General features: G+C 40.6%; 1 protein-coding gene across 8 annotated transcripts in view; it reads right to left on the bottom strand.

Annotated features, from left to right (window-relative positions):
- SNX19 (sorting nexin 19) overlaps window positions 1–15,991 on the bottom strand; it is a 98,829-nt gene that overhangs the window by 55,879 nt on the left and 26,959 nt on the right. Inside the window, exon 10 of one of the 8 annotated variants that reach the window (XM_023734046.1) lies at window positions 14,238–15,403. The exons of the other annotated variants lie outside the window; for them this stretch is intronic. Coding sequence (XP_023589814.1) covers window positions 15,292–15,403 — 112 coding nt within the window. The 3' untranslated portion in view covers window positions 14,238–15,291. Of the gene's footprint in view, window positions 1–14,237; window positions 15,404–15,991 lie in introns of those variants that run through there. 8 annotated transcript variants of the gene reach the window in all.

Here is a 15,991-nt window from a genome sequence, read left to right as displayed (position 1 = left end):
CTCACGAATGATTCTAAGAATAGGAAGTCTGAAAGGTAACAGCAGGGCAAGAATGGCAGACATCGATGGAGATCAAGAGCGGCACAAAGCTGCTCTTGCCCAAAATAGCTATCACTATCGTATCTGTTATTATTAGGGCTGCGTCGCCTTTTTATAGTGCTTTTCATTCAGTGAGTCTAAGATGCCTGATGAAAGGGTAGCAAGAATTCCTATTCCTGTTTATAGAAGAGGGTCATCAAAGGGAGGTGGATGCAGTGACCTGATCAGGTTCTCTGCAGGGAATCAAATGACCCGCCGTTCATAACCCAAGGTCTCCCTTCTTCACCTCAAGCCACATTTGCTTTGGTGACTTTTGCTGAGGTCAATGATGCGGACTAGGGTCTCACCTAAGTGAACTTAGGGAAATGGACAAGGACAAGGTCTTACAAACCAAAATCTAAGTCTTCCAAGGGGCCTGGAGAATCCTAGAACAAGGAACCTTGAGCTAGAATTAGTTCTAGCTCAGTTTCTCATTTACATTTGCATGCAATAAGCCAGTCTGCCCTTACTTCTGTCCTCTGGAGCTAATCATGCCTGTGACACAAACCCTTGAAAGTATCTCAGAGTTCACTCAACCCTTTCCAGGCTAAGCATAATATGCAACAGAAATCTCTGTACCTCAGTCATGTTCCGGGCGTGTCTTATATATTTGAGTGTTGTGAATTAATGTTAATTCATCTGATGGGGACAGGACCTTATACTCACTATCGCAAGGATGTCCTCCTCGTCCTCCTCCATGGTGATCTAGCATCTCATGCACATATGCCAAATGCGAAACACATTTTAGTATGTGGCAAAACATGAATTTATAAATGTACACACATCTATATGACCACAACTTATCAAACTCTAAATGAGAATGCCGGGGAGATGAATCAAAGTATAAAAAATAAAAATAAGCACTGGGAGTGAGTGAGTGAAATAAAGGTATGGAAGCTGAGCAAAAGTAACTGACAAAGAGGACTGACGTCTCCAAGTAAAATGTCAGCTGCTGACAAAACAAAGATGCTGTCGACCACTGTAAACCCCGAGGCACAGGACCCATCAACAGAAGGCCCTGGGAGAGTCAGGCCAGGAATGTAAAGAAACAGGACTTGTACAAACTGGCAGAAATAAAATAAACTTCAGGTCTGAAAAAAGGCACTAGTTTAAAAAGTGGCTTCTACTCGTGAGCACAGCAGAGTTTCAGTTTTCCTTACTCTTCTTTGTACCCTGGAGATGAACGACCCAAAACACAGCACACATGATTTAAAATCTCACTTCCTTTTCAGGGTTCCTCTCTTGTCCAGGCTCTTCCTACCTCTCCTCCTCCAAGAAAACAGAGACTTGCTCCTAGACATTTGGGATGAGTCTGGTGTCACTTCCTAGCCCCAGGCAGCCTGTGGGGAAGGCCAAGTGCTCCCAATCTTTCTTGTCCACAGAACTTGAGGTATGCTACCTGCTCATGAATAATGAACATGTCCATCTGGGAGGAAACAATGACAAAGCCAAAACCAAGAAAATCACCACCACCACTACCACCACTGCCCGAACTACCCTGTTCCTTATACAATACGATCTCTAGAATTTGTGAGCTGTAATTCCATTTCTAAGACACGCTTTGTAAATGGCCAGGTTCAGGGATTCGGTATAATTTGCCTTGCCTAACACCTAGCATAGAGCCAAACGCCAACAGATTCGTGCTAACAATAAAGAGGATGTGATTTCTTCATCCAATGATCTCATCTCTCCTCTCTGTCCCGATACTCCTTTCCTTTTATTCCAGCATTCTTCTCCACAGTAAAGCTCCAAATGTACCACCATTTCTTTACTTAACCTTACTAATTCCTCTAGTCCTGCTTGGTTTATTCTAAAACTGAACTAGAGCAGGGAAAGTCAAGAGATTGGATTTATGGGTGTTAAAAGAGAGACAGAACTCTTGACTTCTCCTCATTAATTCCTTTCATCTGTTTATTTCACACGTAATCTTTCTGTTCTCAACCTAGTTCTTAACCTGTTCTTAACCAAACCCACCATCACTGAGTCAATTCTGATACATAGCGACCCCATAGGGTTTCCAGGGCTGTAAATCTTTACGGAAGCAGACTGCTCCATCTTTCTCCCAAGGAGTGGCTGGTGGGTTCAAACAGCCGACCTTTCAGTTAACAGCTTAGCACTTAAACCGCTGTGCCACCAGGGCTCTTCAACCTAGGAGGAGGAAGGTTAAAAATAAATCTGTGTCTCCGTAGCTATCTTGAAGCAAAAGGAATGGGATGTATGTGTCTGAAATTCAACGTATCACAGGAGCTTTTCCAGCAGTAGTTTCTGGAATTTATTGGTACCGCTTGCTGTTAGGTGCCGTTGAGTCTGACTCATAGTGACCTATGTACAACAGAATGAAACCCTGCCCGGTCCTGAGCCATCCTTACAATCGCTGTTAATGTTTGAGCCCATTGTTGCAGGCACTGTGTCAGTCCATCTCGTACCACCTACACTGGTATCACTTACTATTACGCTAATAGAAATCTAAAGTTTCAAGGAAGATGGACACACATACACCACTATTTATTATATTCATAATAAATCATTTAAAAAACCCGTTGCTGTTGAGTCAATTCAGACACAGTGACCCTAGAGGACAGAGTAGAACTACCTCATAGAGTTTCCAAGGTTGTAATCTTTACAGAGGCGAACTGCCACATCTTTCTCCCATGAAGCGGCTGGTGGATTTGAGCTGCTGACACTTTGGTTAGCAGCTGAGCGCTTAAACACTGCGCCAACAAGGCTCCTTTAATAAATCATTTACTAAACACAAATGCTATTGTTTATGTAATACAAGAAGCATGAGGTAAACATGCTAAAATAAATATGGTTGAGAATAGCCTCAAATGGCACTGGTTTTATTTTCTACAACTACTCCAGTTCTGACATTTGATTCAGAGACAGTCTCTTCTTCCCTCTTACCTTCATCCCGAAGAAAAAAGGGGAAAAAAAAAGCCAAGCAACCTAGGTATGTTTTGTAAGGCCATCTCTGAACGATCCAGGGCACATGGAAGGCTTCCTGAGGAGCCCAGAAATAGCCAACGAAATGAGAAAAAAAGCACTAACAGACTGACACTGTGACATATCTCTGATGCTAGGCATGGAAGGGGGCAGGATTTGGAAGTTAGGGCCAGCCATTACACTGGCAGCAGATGTCCAGTCCATGCTCAAGGGAACCTGGTCTGAAATAGCTGCAGATAAAGCAATGAAGCCATAGCTAAAAGGGAGATGATTTAACACTAGGGCTTAAGATGGCACTTCAAAGTCAGCAGAAGGTCATTTCCCATCAAAATAGCAGAATCAAGATATCTCACAAGCAAGGGGAGAGGGCTTTAGGGATCATGTCTAATCCAAGTAGACAAATTCTCATCACTATGGCTTCTTTTCTAAGAGAGCTGCATCAGTAAGGTTTAATTGGGGGTGGGGGGAGGTAGAAGGGTATTAAAATCATAAAATAGAAAATATTCATAGGAGCAATAACAGTATTCTAACAAAATGCCAGTGCAGTCTAATTGCAGGAAAAAAAAAAAACAAAACAAAACAGGAGACCCATTCCTTGGGGCCTTTCTATTTATTCACTGGGCTAAACCTAATAAACAACCCAAGGGTTATTACCTATGTTCCAACCTCATCTGAAGGTACCAAATACAGTTCAAAACAAAGAACAGGCAGATCAGGTTAAAGTTTCTATCATTCTAAATAGATCTACAGTAGATGAGAATTGCTGCCTCATCACTCTTACAAGAGGGTTTCTCAGTTTCTGCACCACTGTCATTCTGGACTGGTAATTTTTTTTTTTTTTAATTGTACTTTAGATGAAGGTTTACAGAACAAATAGTTTCACATTAAACAGTTAGTACACGTATTGTTTTATGACATTGGTTAACAACCCCACGACAGGTCAACATTGTCCCTTCTCAACTTTGGGTTCTCTATTACCAGCTTTCCAGTCCCCTCCTGCCTTCTAGTCCTTCTCCCTGGACTGTTGTGCCCTATTAGTCTCATTTTGTTTTATGGGGCTGTCTAATCTTTGGCTGAATGGTAAATCTTTGGAGTGACTTTATTACTGAGCTAAAACGGTGCCCAGGGGCCACACTCTCGGGGTTTCTCCAGTCTCTGTCAGGCCAGTAAATCTGATCCTTTTTTGTGAGTTAGAATTTTGTTCTACATTTTTCTCCAGCTCTGTTGGGGACCCTCTGTTGTGATCCTGGTCACAGCAATCAGTGGTGGTAGCCGGGTACCATCTAGTTGTACTGGACTCAGTCTGATGGAGGCCGTGGTAGTTGTGGTCCATTAGTCCTCCGGACTAATCTTTTCCTTGTATCTTGTTTTCTTCCTTCTTCCTTTCTCCCGAAGGGGTGAGACCAGTGGAGTATCTTAGATGGCTGCTCACAGGCTTTTAAGACCCCAGATGCTACTCACCAAGGTAGAATGTAGAACATTGTCTTTATAAACTGTTATGTCAATTGAGCTAGATGTTCCCAGAGACCATGGTCCCCACAGCCCTCTGCCCAGCAATTCAGTCCCTCAGGGAGTTTGGATGTGTCTATGGAACTTCCATGACATTTCCTTGTACAAGCTGTGCTAGCTTCCCCAGTATTGTGTACTGTCTTACCCTTTACCAAAGTTACCACTTATCTATTGTCTGTTTAGTCCCCCCCCATCCCTTGTAACCAACAAAGATTGTTTCTTTTTGTGTGCAAACTTTTTCATGAGTTTTTACAGTACAGGTCTCATACAATATTTGTCCTTTTGTGACTGACTTATTTCACTCAGCATAATGTCCTCCAGTCTGATCCATGTTATGAGATGCTTCATAGATTCATCACTGTTCTTTATTGTTACATAATACTACACTGTGTATGTACCATAGTTTGTTTACCCATTCATCTGTTGATAGGCATTTAGGTTGTTTCCATCTTTTTGCTATTGTGAACAATACTGTAATGAACATGGGTGTGCATATGTCTCTTACTTCTCTAGGATATATTCCTAGGAATGGGATTGCTGGATCATATGGTATTTCTATTTCTAGCTTTTTAAGGAAGCGCCATATCATTTTCCAAAATGGTTGTATCATTATGCATTCCCACCAGCAGTGCATAAGAGTTCTGATCTCCCCGCAGCCTCTCCAACATTTGTTATTTCCAGTTTTTTTGATTCATGCCAGTAATGCCGGGGTGAGATGGCATCTCATTGTGGTTTTAATTTGCATTTCTCTAATGTGGACTGGTAATTTTCTGTTGTGGCGGATGTCCTCTGCACTGTAAAATGTTTAGCAGCATTTCCGGCCCCTACCCACCATGCTCCTGGTTGAGAACTACTGCTTTAGACTTAGTGCCTTTTGGATTCAAAAGGCCACTTTCGGTCATTTTAAACCTGATAGTCATAGCATAGTATTTTTCAAATTGTTGGCTGTACATCATTGTTGTTAGCTGTCATCAAGCGACACTGACTCATGGTGACCTTATGTACAACAGAATGAAACATTGGTTGATCCTGTGTCATCCTTACCATCACCAATATATTACAGTCCATTGTTGGTTATTGTGCCAATCCATTTTTCACCAAGGGTCTCCCTCACCCTCACTGGTCTTCTACTTCAGAAAACATGATGCACTCCTCCAGCAACTGATCCCTCCTGATGATGTGTCCAAAGCAAGTGAGTTGGACAATGTTTTGTTGTGATCCATAAGGTTTTCAGCAGCTAAGTTTCTGAAGTAGATCAGTAGGCCTTTCTTTTTAGACTGTCTGGAAGCTCCACTATCACCTGTCCACTACTGTGACCCTGTTGGTATTTGAAATACCAGTGCATAGCTTCCAGCATCATAGCAGCACAGCATCAAGCCACCACAGTACGACAAACTGACATCATTGTTGCTGTTGTGTTAAGTGCCTTTGAGTCGGTTCCAACTCAGTACTACCCAGTCCTGTGCCATCCTCACAATCATTGTTATGCTTGAACCCATTGTTGCAGCCACTGTATTAATCCATCCTGTTGAGAGTCTTCCTTCTTTTCACTGATGCTCTACTCTACCAAGCATGTTGTCCTTCTCTGGGGACTGGTTCTTCCTAATAACATGTCTGAGGCATGTGAGAGGAAGTCTCGCCATCCTTGCTTCTAAGGAGCATTCTGGCTGTACTTCTAAGATATTATTTGTTTGTTCCTCTGGAAGTCCATGGTATATGCAATATGCTGCAATATGCTTCACCAACACCATAATTTAAATGCATTGATTCTTCTTTGGTCTTCCTTATTCATTCACTGTCCTGCTTTCACATGCATATGAGACAACTGAAAACACCATGGCTTGGGTCAGGTGCACCTCAGTCCTCAAAGTGGTATCTTTGCTTAACACTTTAAAGAGGTCTTTTGCAGCAGATTTGCCCAATGCAATGTACAGTTTGATTTCTTGACTGCTGCTTCCATGGGTGTTGACTTTGGATCCAAGTAAAATGAAATCCTTGACAACTTCAATCTTTTCTCTGTTTATCATGATGTTGTTTATTAGTCCAGCTGTGAGGATTTTTGCTTTTTTTGTGTGTGTGTGCTTTAAGTGAAAGTTTACAATTCAAGTTAGTTTCTCAGACAAAAATTTTCTCATACAAAAAACACACATTGTTATGTGACCCTAGTAGCTATACTGTGACAGCCCACTCCTCCTTTCCACCCCAGATTTCCCACGTCCATTCAACCAGTTCCTGACCCTCTCTGCCTTTTCATCTTTCCCCCAGACAGGAGTTGCCCATTTAGTCTAATGTATCTACTTGAGCCAAGCGGCACACTCTTCACGAGTATCATTTTATGTCCTATAGTCCAGTCTAATCTTTGTTGACGAGTTAGCTTCGGGAATGGTTTTAGTTTTGGGCTAACGGAGAGTCTGGAGGCCGTATCTTCCAGGGTCCCTCCAGTCTCAGTCAAACCATTAAGTCTGGTCTTTTTACTAGAATTTGAGTTCTGCACCCCAATTTTTTCCCGCTCCGTCAGGGACTCTCTGTTGTGTTCCCTGTCAGGCAGTTATTGGTGGTAGCCGGGCACCATCTAGTTTTTCTGAACTCAGGCTGATGAAGTCTCTGGTTTTTGTAGCCCTTTCTGTCTCTTGTGCTAATATTTTCCTTATGTCTTTGGTATTCTTCATTCTCCTTTACTCCAGGTGGGTTGGGACCAATTGATACATCTTAGATGGTCACTCACTAGCTTTTAAGACCCTAGACGCTACTCACCAAAGTAGGATGCAGAACATTTTCTTAATAAACTTTGTTATGCCAACTGACCTAGATGTCTCCTGAAAGCATGGTCCCCAGACCCCCACCCCTGCTACTCTGTCCCTCGAAGTGTTTGGTTGTATTCAGGAAACTTTTTAGCTTTTGGTTTAGTCCAGTTGTGCTGACTTCCCCTGTAGTGTGTGTTGTCCTTCCCTTCACCTAAGACAATTCTTGTCTACTATCTAGTTAGTGAATACCCCTCTCCCTATCTCACCACCCTCGTAACCATCAAAGTATGTTTTCGTCTGTGTTTAAACACCTTTTCTTGAGTTCTTATAATAGTGGCTTATACAATATTTGTCCTTTTGCGACTGACTAAATTCACTCAGCATAATGCCTTCCAGATTCCTCCATTTGATGTTTCACGGATTCATCATTGTTCTTTATCGTTGTGTAGTATTCCATTGTGTGAATATAGCATAATTTATCCATTCCTCTGTTGATGGGCACCTAGGTTGTTTCCATCTTTTTGCTATCATGAACAGTGCTGCAATGAACATGGGTATGCAGTTATCTATTTGTGTGACGGCCCGTATGTCTCTAGGATATATTCCAAGGAGTGGGATTGCTAGATTGTAGGGTACTTCTATTTCTAGGTTTTTAAGGAAGTGCCAAATCGATTTCCAAAGTGGCTGTACCATTTTACATTCCCACCAACAGTGTATAAGTGTTCCAGTCTCTCCACAACCTCTCCAACATTTCTTATTTGGTGTTTTTTGGATTAATTCTAGCCTTGCTGGGGTGAGATGGTATCTCATTGTAGTTTTGATTTGCATTTCTATAACGACTAAATATCGTGAGCATTTCCACATGTGTCTGTTAGCCACCTGAATGTCTTCTTTGGTGAAGTGCCTGTTCATATCCTTTGCCCATTTTTTAATTGGGTTATTTGCCTTTTTGTTGTTGAGGTTTTGCAGTATCTTGTAGATTTTAGAGATTAGACTCTGATCAGATTTGTCGCAGCCAAAATTTTTTTCCCAGTCTGTAGGTTGTCTTTTTACTCTTTTGGTAGTCTTTTGATGAGCATTAAGTGTTTGATTTTTAGGAGCTCCCAGGTATCTAGTTTCTCTTCTGGTGTTTGTGTATTGTTAGTTATGTTTTGTATTCTGTTTATGCCATGTATTAGGGCTCCTAGCTTTACTCGTATTTTTTCTGCCAGGATTTTTTATCGTTTTAGATTTTATATTTAGGTTTTTGGTCCATTTTCAGTTAGTTTTTGTGCATGGTGTGAGATATGGGTCTTGTTTCATTTTTTTTGTAGATGGATATCAAATTCTGCCAGCATCAATTTGTTAAAGAGACTGTATTTTCCCCATTAACAGATTTGAGGCCTTTGTGAAATATCAGCTGCTCCTAGGTGGATGAATTTACATCTGGATTCTCAATTCTGTTCCACAGGTCTATGTATCTGTTGTTTACCAGTACCAGGCTATTTTCACTACCGTAGCTGTATAATACGTTCTAAAATCAGGTAGTGTGAGGCCTCCCACTTTGTTCGTCTTCTTCAGTAATGCTTTACTTATCCAGGGCCTCTTCCCTTTCCATATGAAGTTGGTGACTTGTTTCTCCATCTCGTTAAAAAATGCCGTTGGAATTTGAATCGTGATTGCATTGTATCTGTAGATTGCTTTGGATAGAACTGACATTTTCGTGGATTTTTGCTTTCTTTATGTTGAGGTGTAATCCATATTGAAGGCTTTGGTCTTTGATCTTGTTCAGTAAGTGATTCAAGTCCTCTACACTTTCAGCAAGCAAGGTTGTGTCCTGTGCATATCACAAGTTAATGAGTCTTCCTCTAATTCTGATGTTCAGTTCTTCTTTATATAGTCCAGCTTCTCAGATTATTTGCTCAGCATACAGATTAAGTAAGTATGGTGAAAGGATACAACCCTAATGCATACCTTTCCTGACTTTAAACCACCCAATATCCCCTTGTTCTGTTTGAACAACTGTCTCCTGGTCTAAGTACAAGTTCCTCATGAGCCCAGTTAAGTGTTCTGGAATTCCCCTTCTTTGCAATGTTATCCATAATTTGTTATGATCCACATAGTCAAATGCCTTTGCATAGTCAATAAAACACAGGTAAAATATCTTTGTATATCCTTAGAGGTCATGTAATCGGTTTTGTGGTTTGGGACAACACTTTTTACAAAAAATCTAAATAGAGAATAGCTTAGAATAGAAAATATAAACGGGTATATCTCATGTTCGGGACACTTGTTTCATACGTATATACATATTTGCAGAAGCCCTGGTAGTGCAGTGGTTAAGTGCTCAGCTGCTAACCTAAAGGTTGGCGGTTTGAACCCACCAGCCACTCCTCAGAAGAAAAATGTAGCAGTCTGCTTCTGTAAAGGCTACAGCCTTGGAAACCGTATGGGACAATTCTACTCTGTCCTATAGGATCACTATGAGTAGAAAGCAACTTGATGGGAATGGGATATGTATTTGTGTGTGTGTTTTGTCCTGGGTCACAATGTAAAATGTACTTCTTACTGTGGATTAAAGTTAAAAATAAAATGAAAAACACTGATATAAGGAATTACGAGTTCTATCGAGGCCCTGGTGGCACAGCGGTTAAGAGCTCAGGCTGCTAACCAAAAGGTCAGCAGTTTGAATCCATCAGCTGCTCCTTGGAAACCCTTTAAGGCAGTTTTAACTCTGTCCTACTCGGTCACTATGAGTCGGAATCAACTTGACGGCAACGGGTTTTTTTTTTTTTCTTTTTTTGGATCCAAGAGATAGGGGAAAAAGTTCAAACCACATTTTCAGCTTCCTGGAAACAAATCTCCACCCCTACCCACCGCCAAGCACTCTTCAAAATGTTTACAATGGCATAAACCACGAACATTGTGTCTGGTACTCCCAGTCTTAGCACATTATTATGAGTATTTGCTCATCCAATCAGTAGCCCCAATCCACTGGGTGGGAGAGAAAGGAAGTCTTAGGGGTGATGGTACAGTCAGGGCATTTTTCACCAAACGAGTTGTTGCTGCCAATTTCACCTGATAAAAGCAGCTTCTCTTCCCCTTTGATTCCTTTTCCAGGCTTTTGCCTTCCTGCCCGTGGCCCCTTCTTGTGTTTATAGACAGTTCCTCCCTGTCAGCTTTCAGCTATGGCTCCTCAGCCCTGTAACTGGCCAGACCCAAGTTATTCAGCTGTGTCTGAGAAAGTTCAACATTGCTGCCCTCTGACTGTGTATCTAGGTCACCATCCTTTCCTGCCCTGTGCTGGAGAAGAATGAGGAGGAAATGAACTCTAAGGGCAAGAAACTCCTGTTTCTTTGTCCCAGTGGCTACTGCAAAATCTCAAATGTCTCATGGAATCTGCACAATTTCTTCTTTGATATTTGCTCTCATGTTCTAAATCATGGATCCACATCTTTAAAGCATGTGCTTCAAAGAAAGACTAAACAAAGTCTACACATCAGAATTTTAGAATCTGAGCTGCATACTTTTATATTTCACCACCAACAGATTATGATTTTGATGAGTAATTTACAAGTTACAGATACAGATAATTCCTGAAAAGGATAACTTTAATTCATTAGAGATGTTTCTTAAATACTGGCAACCAAAATTTGCCTCCTTGTAAATTCTAGTCATTGGTCCTAGTTATACTCTCTGGAGTTACAGATACTAGGTCAAATCCCTCTTCCAAAGGATAACACTTAGCATTTTCAAATTCTGCTATTATTTCTCCCTTAACTGTATTCTTCTACAGGCGATATATAAACACACACACACACACACATATATATAGACATATATATCTTTGATTCTGTCAACATCAATGTTAGGCACACAGCAGATCCTCAATAAATGTTTGCTGAATGAAGGAACTGAAATGAACCATTCCTCGTCCTGGTTCCATCCTCTGGGTATGTTCTGCTTAGTTATTCTCTATTAGAATGGAGTGTGCAAACTAAACACAAGCCCCAGATGTGATCTGACCAGCACAGTGAACAGGAGGATTGGTGCCTTCCTTGAACTAAACGCTACTTCTGTTAATGTAGTCTAAGATGGCATTAGCTTTTTTTTGGCATATTCATTAAAGCACTGACTCAAATAGAGTTTGCAGTCACTAAAACTGTAAGACCACATATGTGCATTAAAAAAAAGAAAAAAAATCACATGCCCCTCTGTTATGCCTAGTCTTGCCCTTCTGTACTTGTGCAAGTTCTTAAAAAAATCTAAATTCTGATATATAATATTTATTTCTATTAAACTCCATCTTGTTGGTTTTAGATTAACACTCAACTGACCTTTCTAAATCTTTTTATGTCTTTATTTTTGTCATCCAGAGTATTAATTATATCTCTAAGATTAGGGTTGCAAATTTACTGATGAAAATTCTGAATGGAATAAGACCAAGAGCAGTTATCTATTACTAGAAAGTTCCCTCTAAACTGATGTCAATTTTGGGCTAAAGACATTTGACTAACCATGAATCAGTTAAAAGTATTATAATCCAGGCCACATTTATTCATTTTGTCCATGTGTATAATATGAAAACATGGCAAAAGCTTGTTGAAATCCATACACAATATAACAACCACTGCATTACTTTTGTTTAGTGGTCTCACAACCATGCCAAAGATAGAAACTGTGCTAGTCAGCCAGAAGACTTTCTTACTGACCCCCTACCAGTTTCCAAGGCTCAACATTTCCCTTCCTGGGCAGTCACAAAACATCTATTTAATAACCTGCTTCAGGAATTTCCAGAGAAAAATACCTTTATCCAATGGTAAAAGTTAAGATATCTGCCCATCTCCAATCCAACACATTTCCACGTGGCAATGTTCTTTAATGATTTTAGGTCTTCACTAATATACATATATACACACACACAAATTCTTGAAGTTCCATGGCATGTAATTCATCTGGGCCAGGTATATGAATTTACTTTATTTAAAACAGGCTAAATGCGCTCTTATTTTCATTCCTATTTTAGTCTTCAACTCTATTTAATCATGTTTGTTCAATTCTTCTTGTTAGATCATTTTCCTTGATAGAAAAAACAGAAGTAAAATAGTCTGACAAATAGTAGACCCATTGCTTCATTGTTAAATGAAGTAATAAATGTATTCTCAATGTAGCTAGTTAATACTTCACCATCTGTCCCAAACAATTTGCCTATATTTTCTCTGTTCTTGTTTTTAACATGTTATTTTTTTTAAGTTGCTTCCCCTAATATTAATCCATAGCTTTAGCTCCTTCTGAGTTTAAGTTTGTTGGACACCATTCTTACCAGTTCTACTGTTACCATTTTTCATTAGTGAGTGTGTGTCTCCTCTCCTTTTTGTAAATGTTCATCTAGCTTCTGAGCTCAGTGAGCTACCCTGGTACCACTTCATGCTGATTCTTTTTCTTTCTCATTGGAATTATGTGTTTAATTCATTTCTTCAATTACTCAGTAAGTACTAATTGAAGTTTTATATGTACCAAAAGACTAAGACTGTAAGGTTTTGAGGGTAGGGATCTTATCTAATTCACTCTGGTATCTCCTTCAGCATGTACCATCACAGTGCCTTTCACACAGGAAGTCATCAAACATTTATGGAATGAACCAATTCTGTTCAAAACTCTGATACCACATAGTGTTCAAGCTTTAAGTTCATTTGTTATTATGGCGTTAAAAACACTATTATTCTTTATCTCGTTCTCATTCTCCGGTATGTTCTCTTGTGAATTCCAGTATGTCGCATCCACCTCTGCTTTCCTTTCTGTGCCAGCTGTTCTCCACAATACTCAGTTTTAACTTTATTTGAATATATTTTTTAAGCTTCTTCCTTTCTGCTAGATTGACGAGTCTCCTGCCAAACATATTCTCTCTGGTACGCTTGAGTTGCGCTCTGTCTGTAGTCAGGAGTCCACTATGCAAATGTCATATGTCATAGTACATACGATTAAAAAACCTTCCCTTGGTACCCGCTACAGAGTTAGCTATTCACCTGTATCATCCTGTCCCTGATCCAACAGTACCTCCTCCAACTAATCCCCCAGAGCACTATTTAAGTGCTGTTTCTGAATTACATATTTGATCATGTCATCACCTGCTTCATTTTTTTTTTTTTTAATTGTACTTCAGGTGAAGGCTTACAGAACAAATAGTTTCTCATGAAACAGTAGTACACATATTGTTTGATGACATTGGTTAACAACCCCACAAAATGTCAACCCTCTAACTTCTCAACCTTTTTTTTTGGTGAAAATACGCATAGCCAAAGACACTCCATTTCAAAAATTTCTACATGCACAGTTCAGTGACATTGACTATGCTCTTCCAGTTGTGCTGTTATTCTCACTTAAGATGAAGGCTTACAGAACAAAATAGTTTCTCATTTAACAGTTACTACAAATGTTGCCCTATGGCAATGGTTAACAATCTCACAACACATCAACAATATCCTTACTCAACCTTGGGTTCCCTATCACCAGCTTCCTTGTCCCCTTCTGCCTTCTGGCCCTTGTCACTGGACTGCTGTACCTCATTAGTCTCATTTGGCTCTACGGGGCTGTCCACTCCCAGGCTGAATGGTGAACCTCGGAGATAACTTCACGACTGAGCTAAAAGGGTGTCTGGGGGCCATACTCTCGAGGTTTCTCCAGTCTCCTTTAGGCCAGTAAATCTGGTCTTTTTTTTGTGTGTTAGAATTATGCTCTACATCCTTCTCCAGCTCTGTCCAGAAGCCTCTGTTGTGATCCTGGTCAAAGCAGTCAGTGGTGGTAGCCAGGCACCATCTAGCTGCACTGGACTCAGTCCGGTGGAGGCCTTGGTAGCTGTGGACAATTAGTCCTTCGGACTAATCTTTTCCTTGTATCCTGTTCTCTTCATTCTCCCTTGCTCCCGAAGGGATGGGAACAGTGGAGTATCTTAGATGTCCGCTCACAGGCTTTTAAGACCCCAGACACTACTCACCAAGGTAGAATGTAGAATATTGTCTTTATAAACTGTGTTACGCCAATTGAGCTAGATGTTCCCCGAGACCAAGTGCTGTTTCTAAATTACATATTTGATCATGTCATCACCTGCTTAATTTTTTAAATGGCTTCCTACCAAATGGAGATCAAACTCTATGTTCTCTGAGTAGCTTACAAAGCTCTGTATAAGCTGGCTTTTCAACTCTTCAGTGTTATCTTCTGCCACTCTTCTTATGCACTGTATATTCCCGATCACACCTTCTTCTTTGGGCACCACCTACATGCTATGCTGTTTTACCTCTCTGCCTTGGATGCTCCATCATCCAATGTCTGCTGGTCAAGCCTCCTCCTCCCCTACCCTCCATCTGTCAAATCCCATCTCAAATGTCTGTAAGCCTTCCCTGGACTCCTCATAATTGATTAGTCTCTTCTCTGAATCATGTCTAGAGTTCTATTTAAAGCCCTAATTTTATACTAGAACTCCTTATTTATAAGTTTGCTCTTCCAACTGAATCTTAAACATCTAATGGTATGGGTATTGAGTCATTTTTGTATTTTGATCACTTAACAAAGTGCCTGGAAAAAAGTAATCAATACATATTAGTTAATAAGTAATGCTGTATGAGACAAATACTGATCTTAAAGCATGACAAACAAAATAAGCTTTGCAGAAGGCACATATCCCACACTTAAAGCAGCAAAGGAAGAGTGAGCTCTTAATTATTTGTACTTGAGAAGGATGATGACAGATGACAAAAAACAGTGGAGAGTCTAGAAATCATTTGTATTTGGCATTTTATGTGTATTTATATGACTATCTGGCAGATTTATTTTCATCAGACACTTTTGTTTAGGCTAATATTAAAATTAAACTGAGTGTCAATACACCAGCTGTAGGATGGATTTTGTAAGGAATATGCTGGGTAATAAGCAAGCTGATCTAGAAGTAAGAGTTCATCATGAATCATGCATGAAGCAGGTAGGTCACACCTGGTCCTACATTTCCCTGGAAGGGAGCAGATGTGGAAGGCAAGGGAATGGGTCAGCCATGCTTTGCATCTGGGACACTATAAATCTTAGAGAAGAGAGGCAGCTGCCAGCAGCCTATGTTTTTGTTGGTTCTCCTGGAATACAAGCCCAGAGGATAGAAGAGCCTGAAAGTCAAAAAAAAGCAAAGGAGTTACGATAACTCTGAGTCACACTTGTATTTTGGGAGATGCCTCTGACGGATGGAGCATCTTCAAATGGATTCCAACTTATTACTCAAAACTAGTAAGAAGAAAGGAAGGGTAGTATAATCCTTGGACAAAAACAATGACCAAAAGTGAAGCTCAACTGACCTTTCTGACAAATACAGAAGGAGAGAGAGCCACTTGGGGGTTCTGTGTCTTGGGACTGCCTGCAAAGGGAGAGCTATAGAAGTCTGTTCTAGAGCTGAGTCTTGTGACACTCAAAGTATTCCAGTTTGGATGTGTATTTCACAAATTCAGTGTGCCTCTGAAGGCCATCAGATCCGCTGTTTTTAGCCCCATGGCAGGCTGCTATCAAGGCACCACAATCCAGCTCTGAGAAGTCAGGGCTGTCAACATTAGATCTAGGCAAAATCACAGTGATGCTTTCTCAGTGACTGCTTGCTATATGCTGGACCCAGTAAAAGCAGCAGCAGGACATCTTCATCACAACTCCGACTCCCTCTGGGTCTCTCTGGAACAGCCAATGTCGCTGCTCCAAGTCAGAGAGAT

Source organism: Trichechus manatus, unplaced genomic scaffold (assembly GCF_000243295.1).
Source record: "Trichechus manatus latirostris isolate Lorelei unplaced genomic scaffold, TriManLat1.0 scaffold00064, whole genome shotgun sequence".
In the NCBI taxonomy this organism is placed as follows: Eukaryota; Metazoa; Chordata; class Mammalia; order Sirenia; family Trichechidae; genus Trichechus; species Trichechus manatus.
The sequence above is the reverse complement of the archived record's forward strand: the minus strand, read 5'-3'. Positions and strand labels throughout refer to the sequence as shown.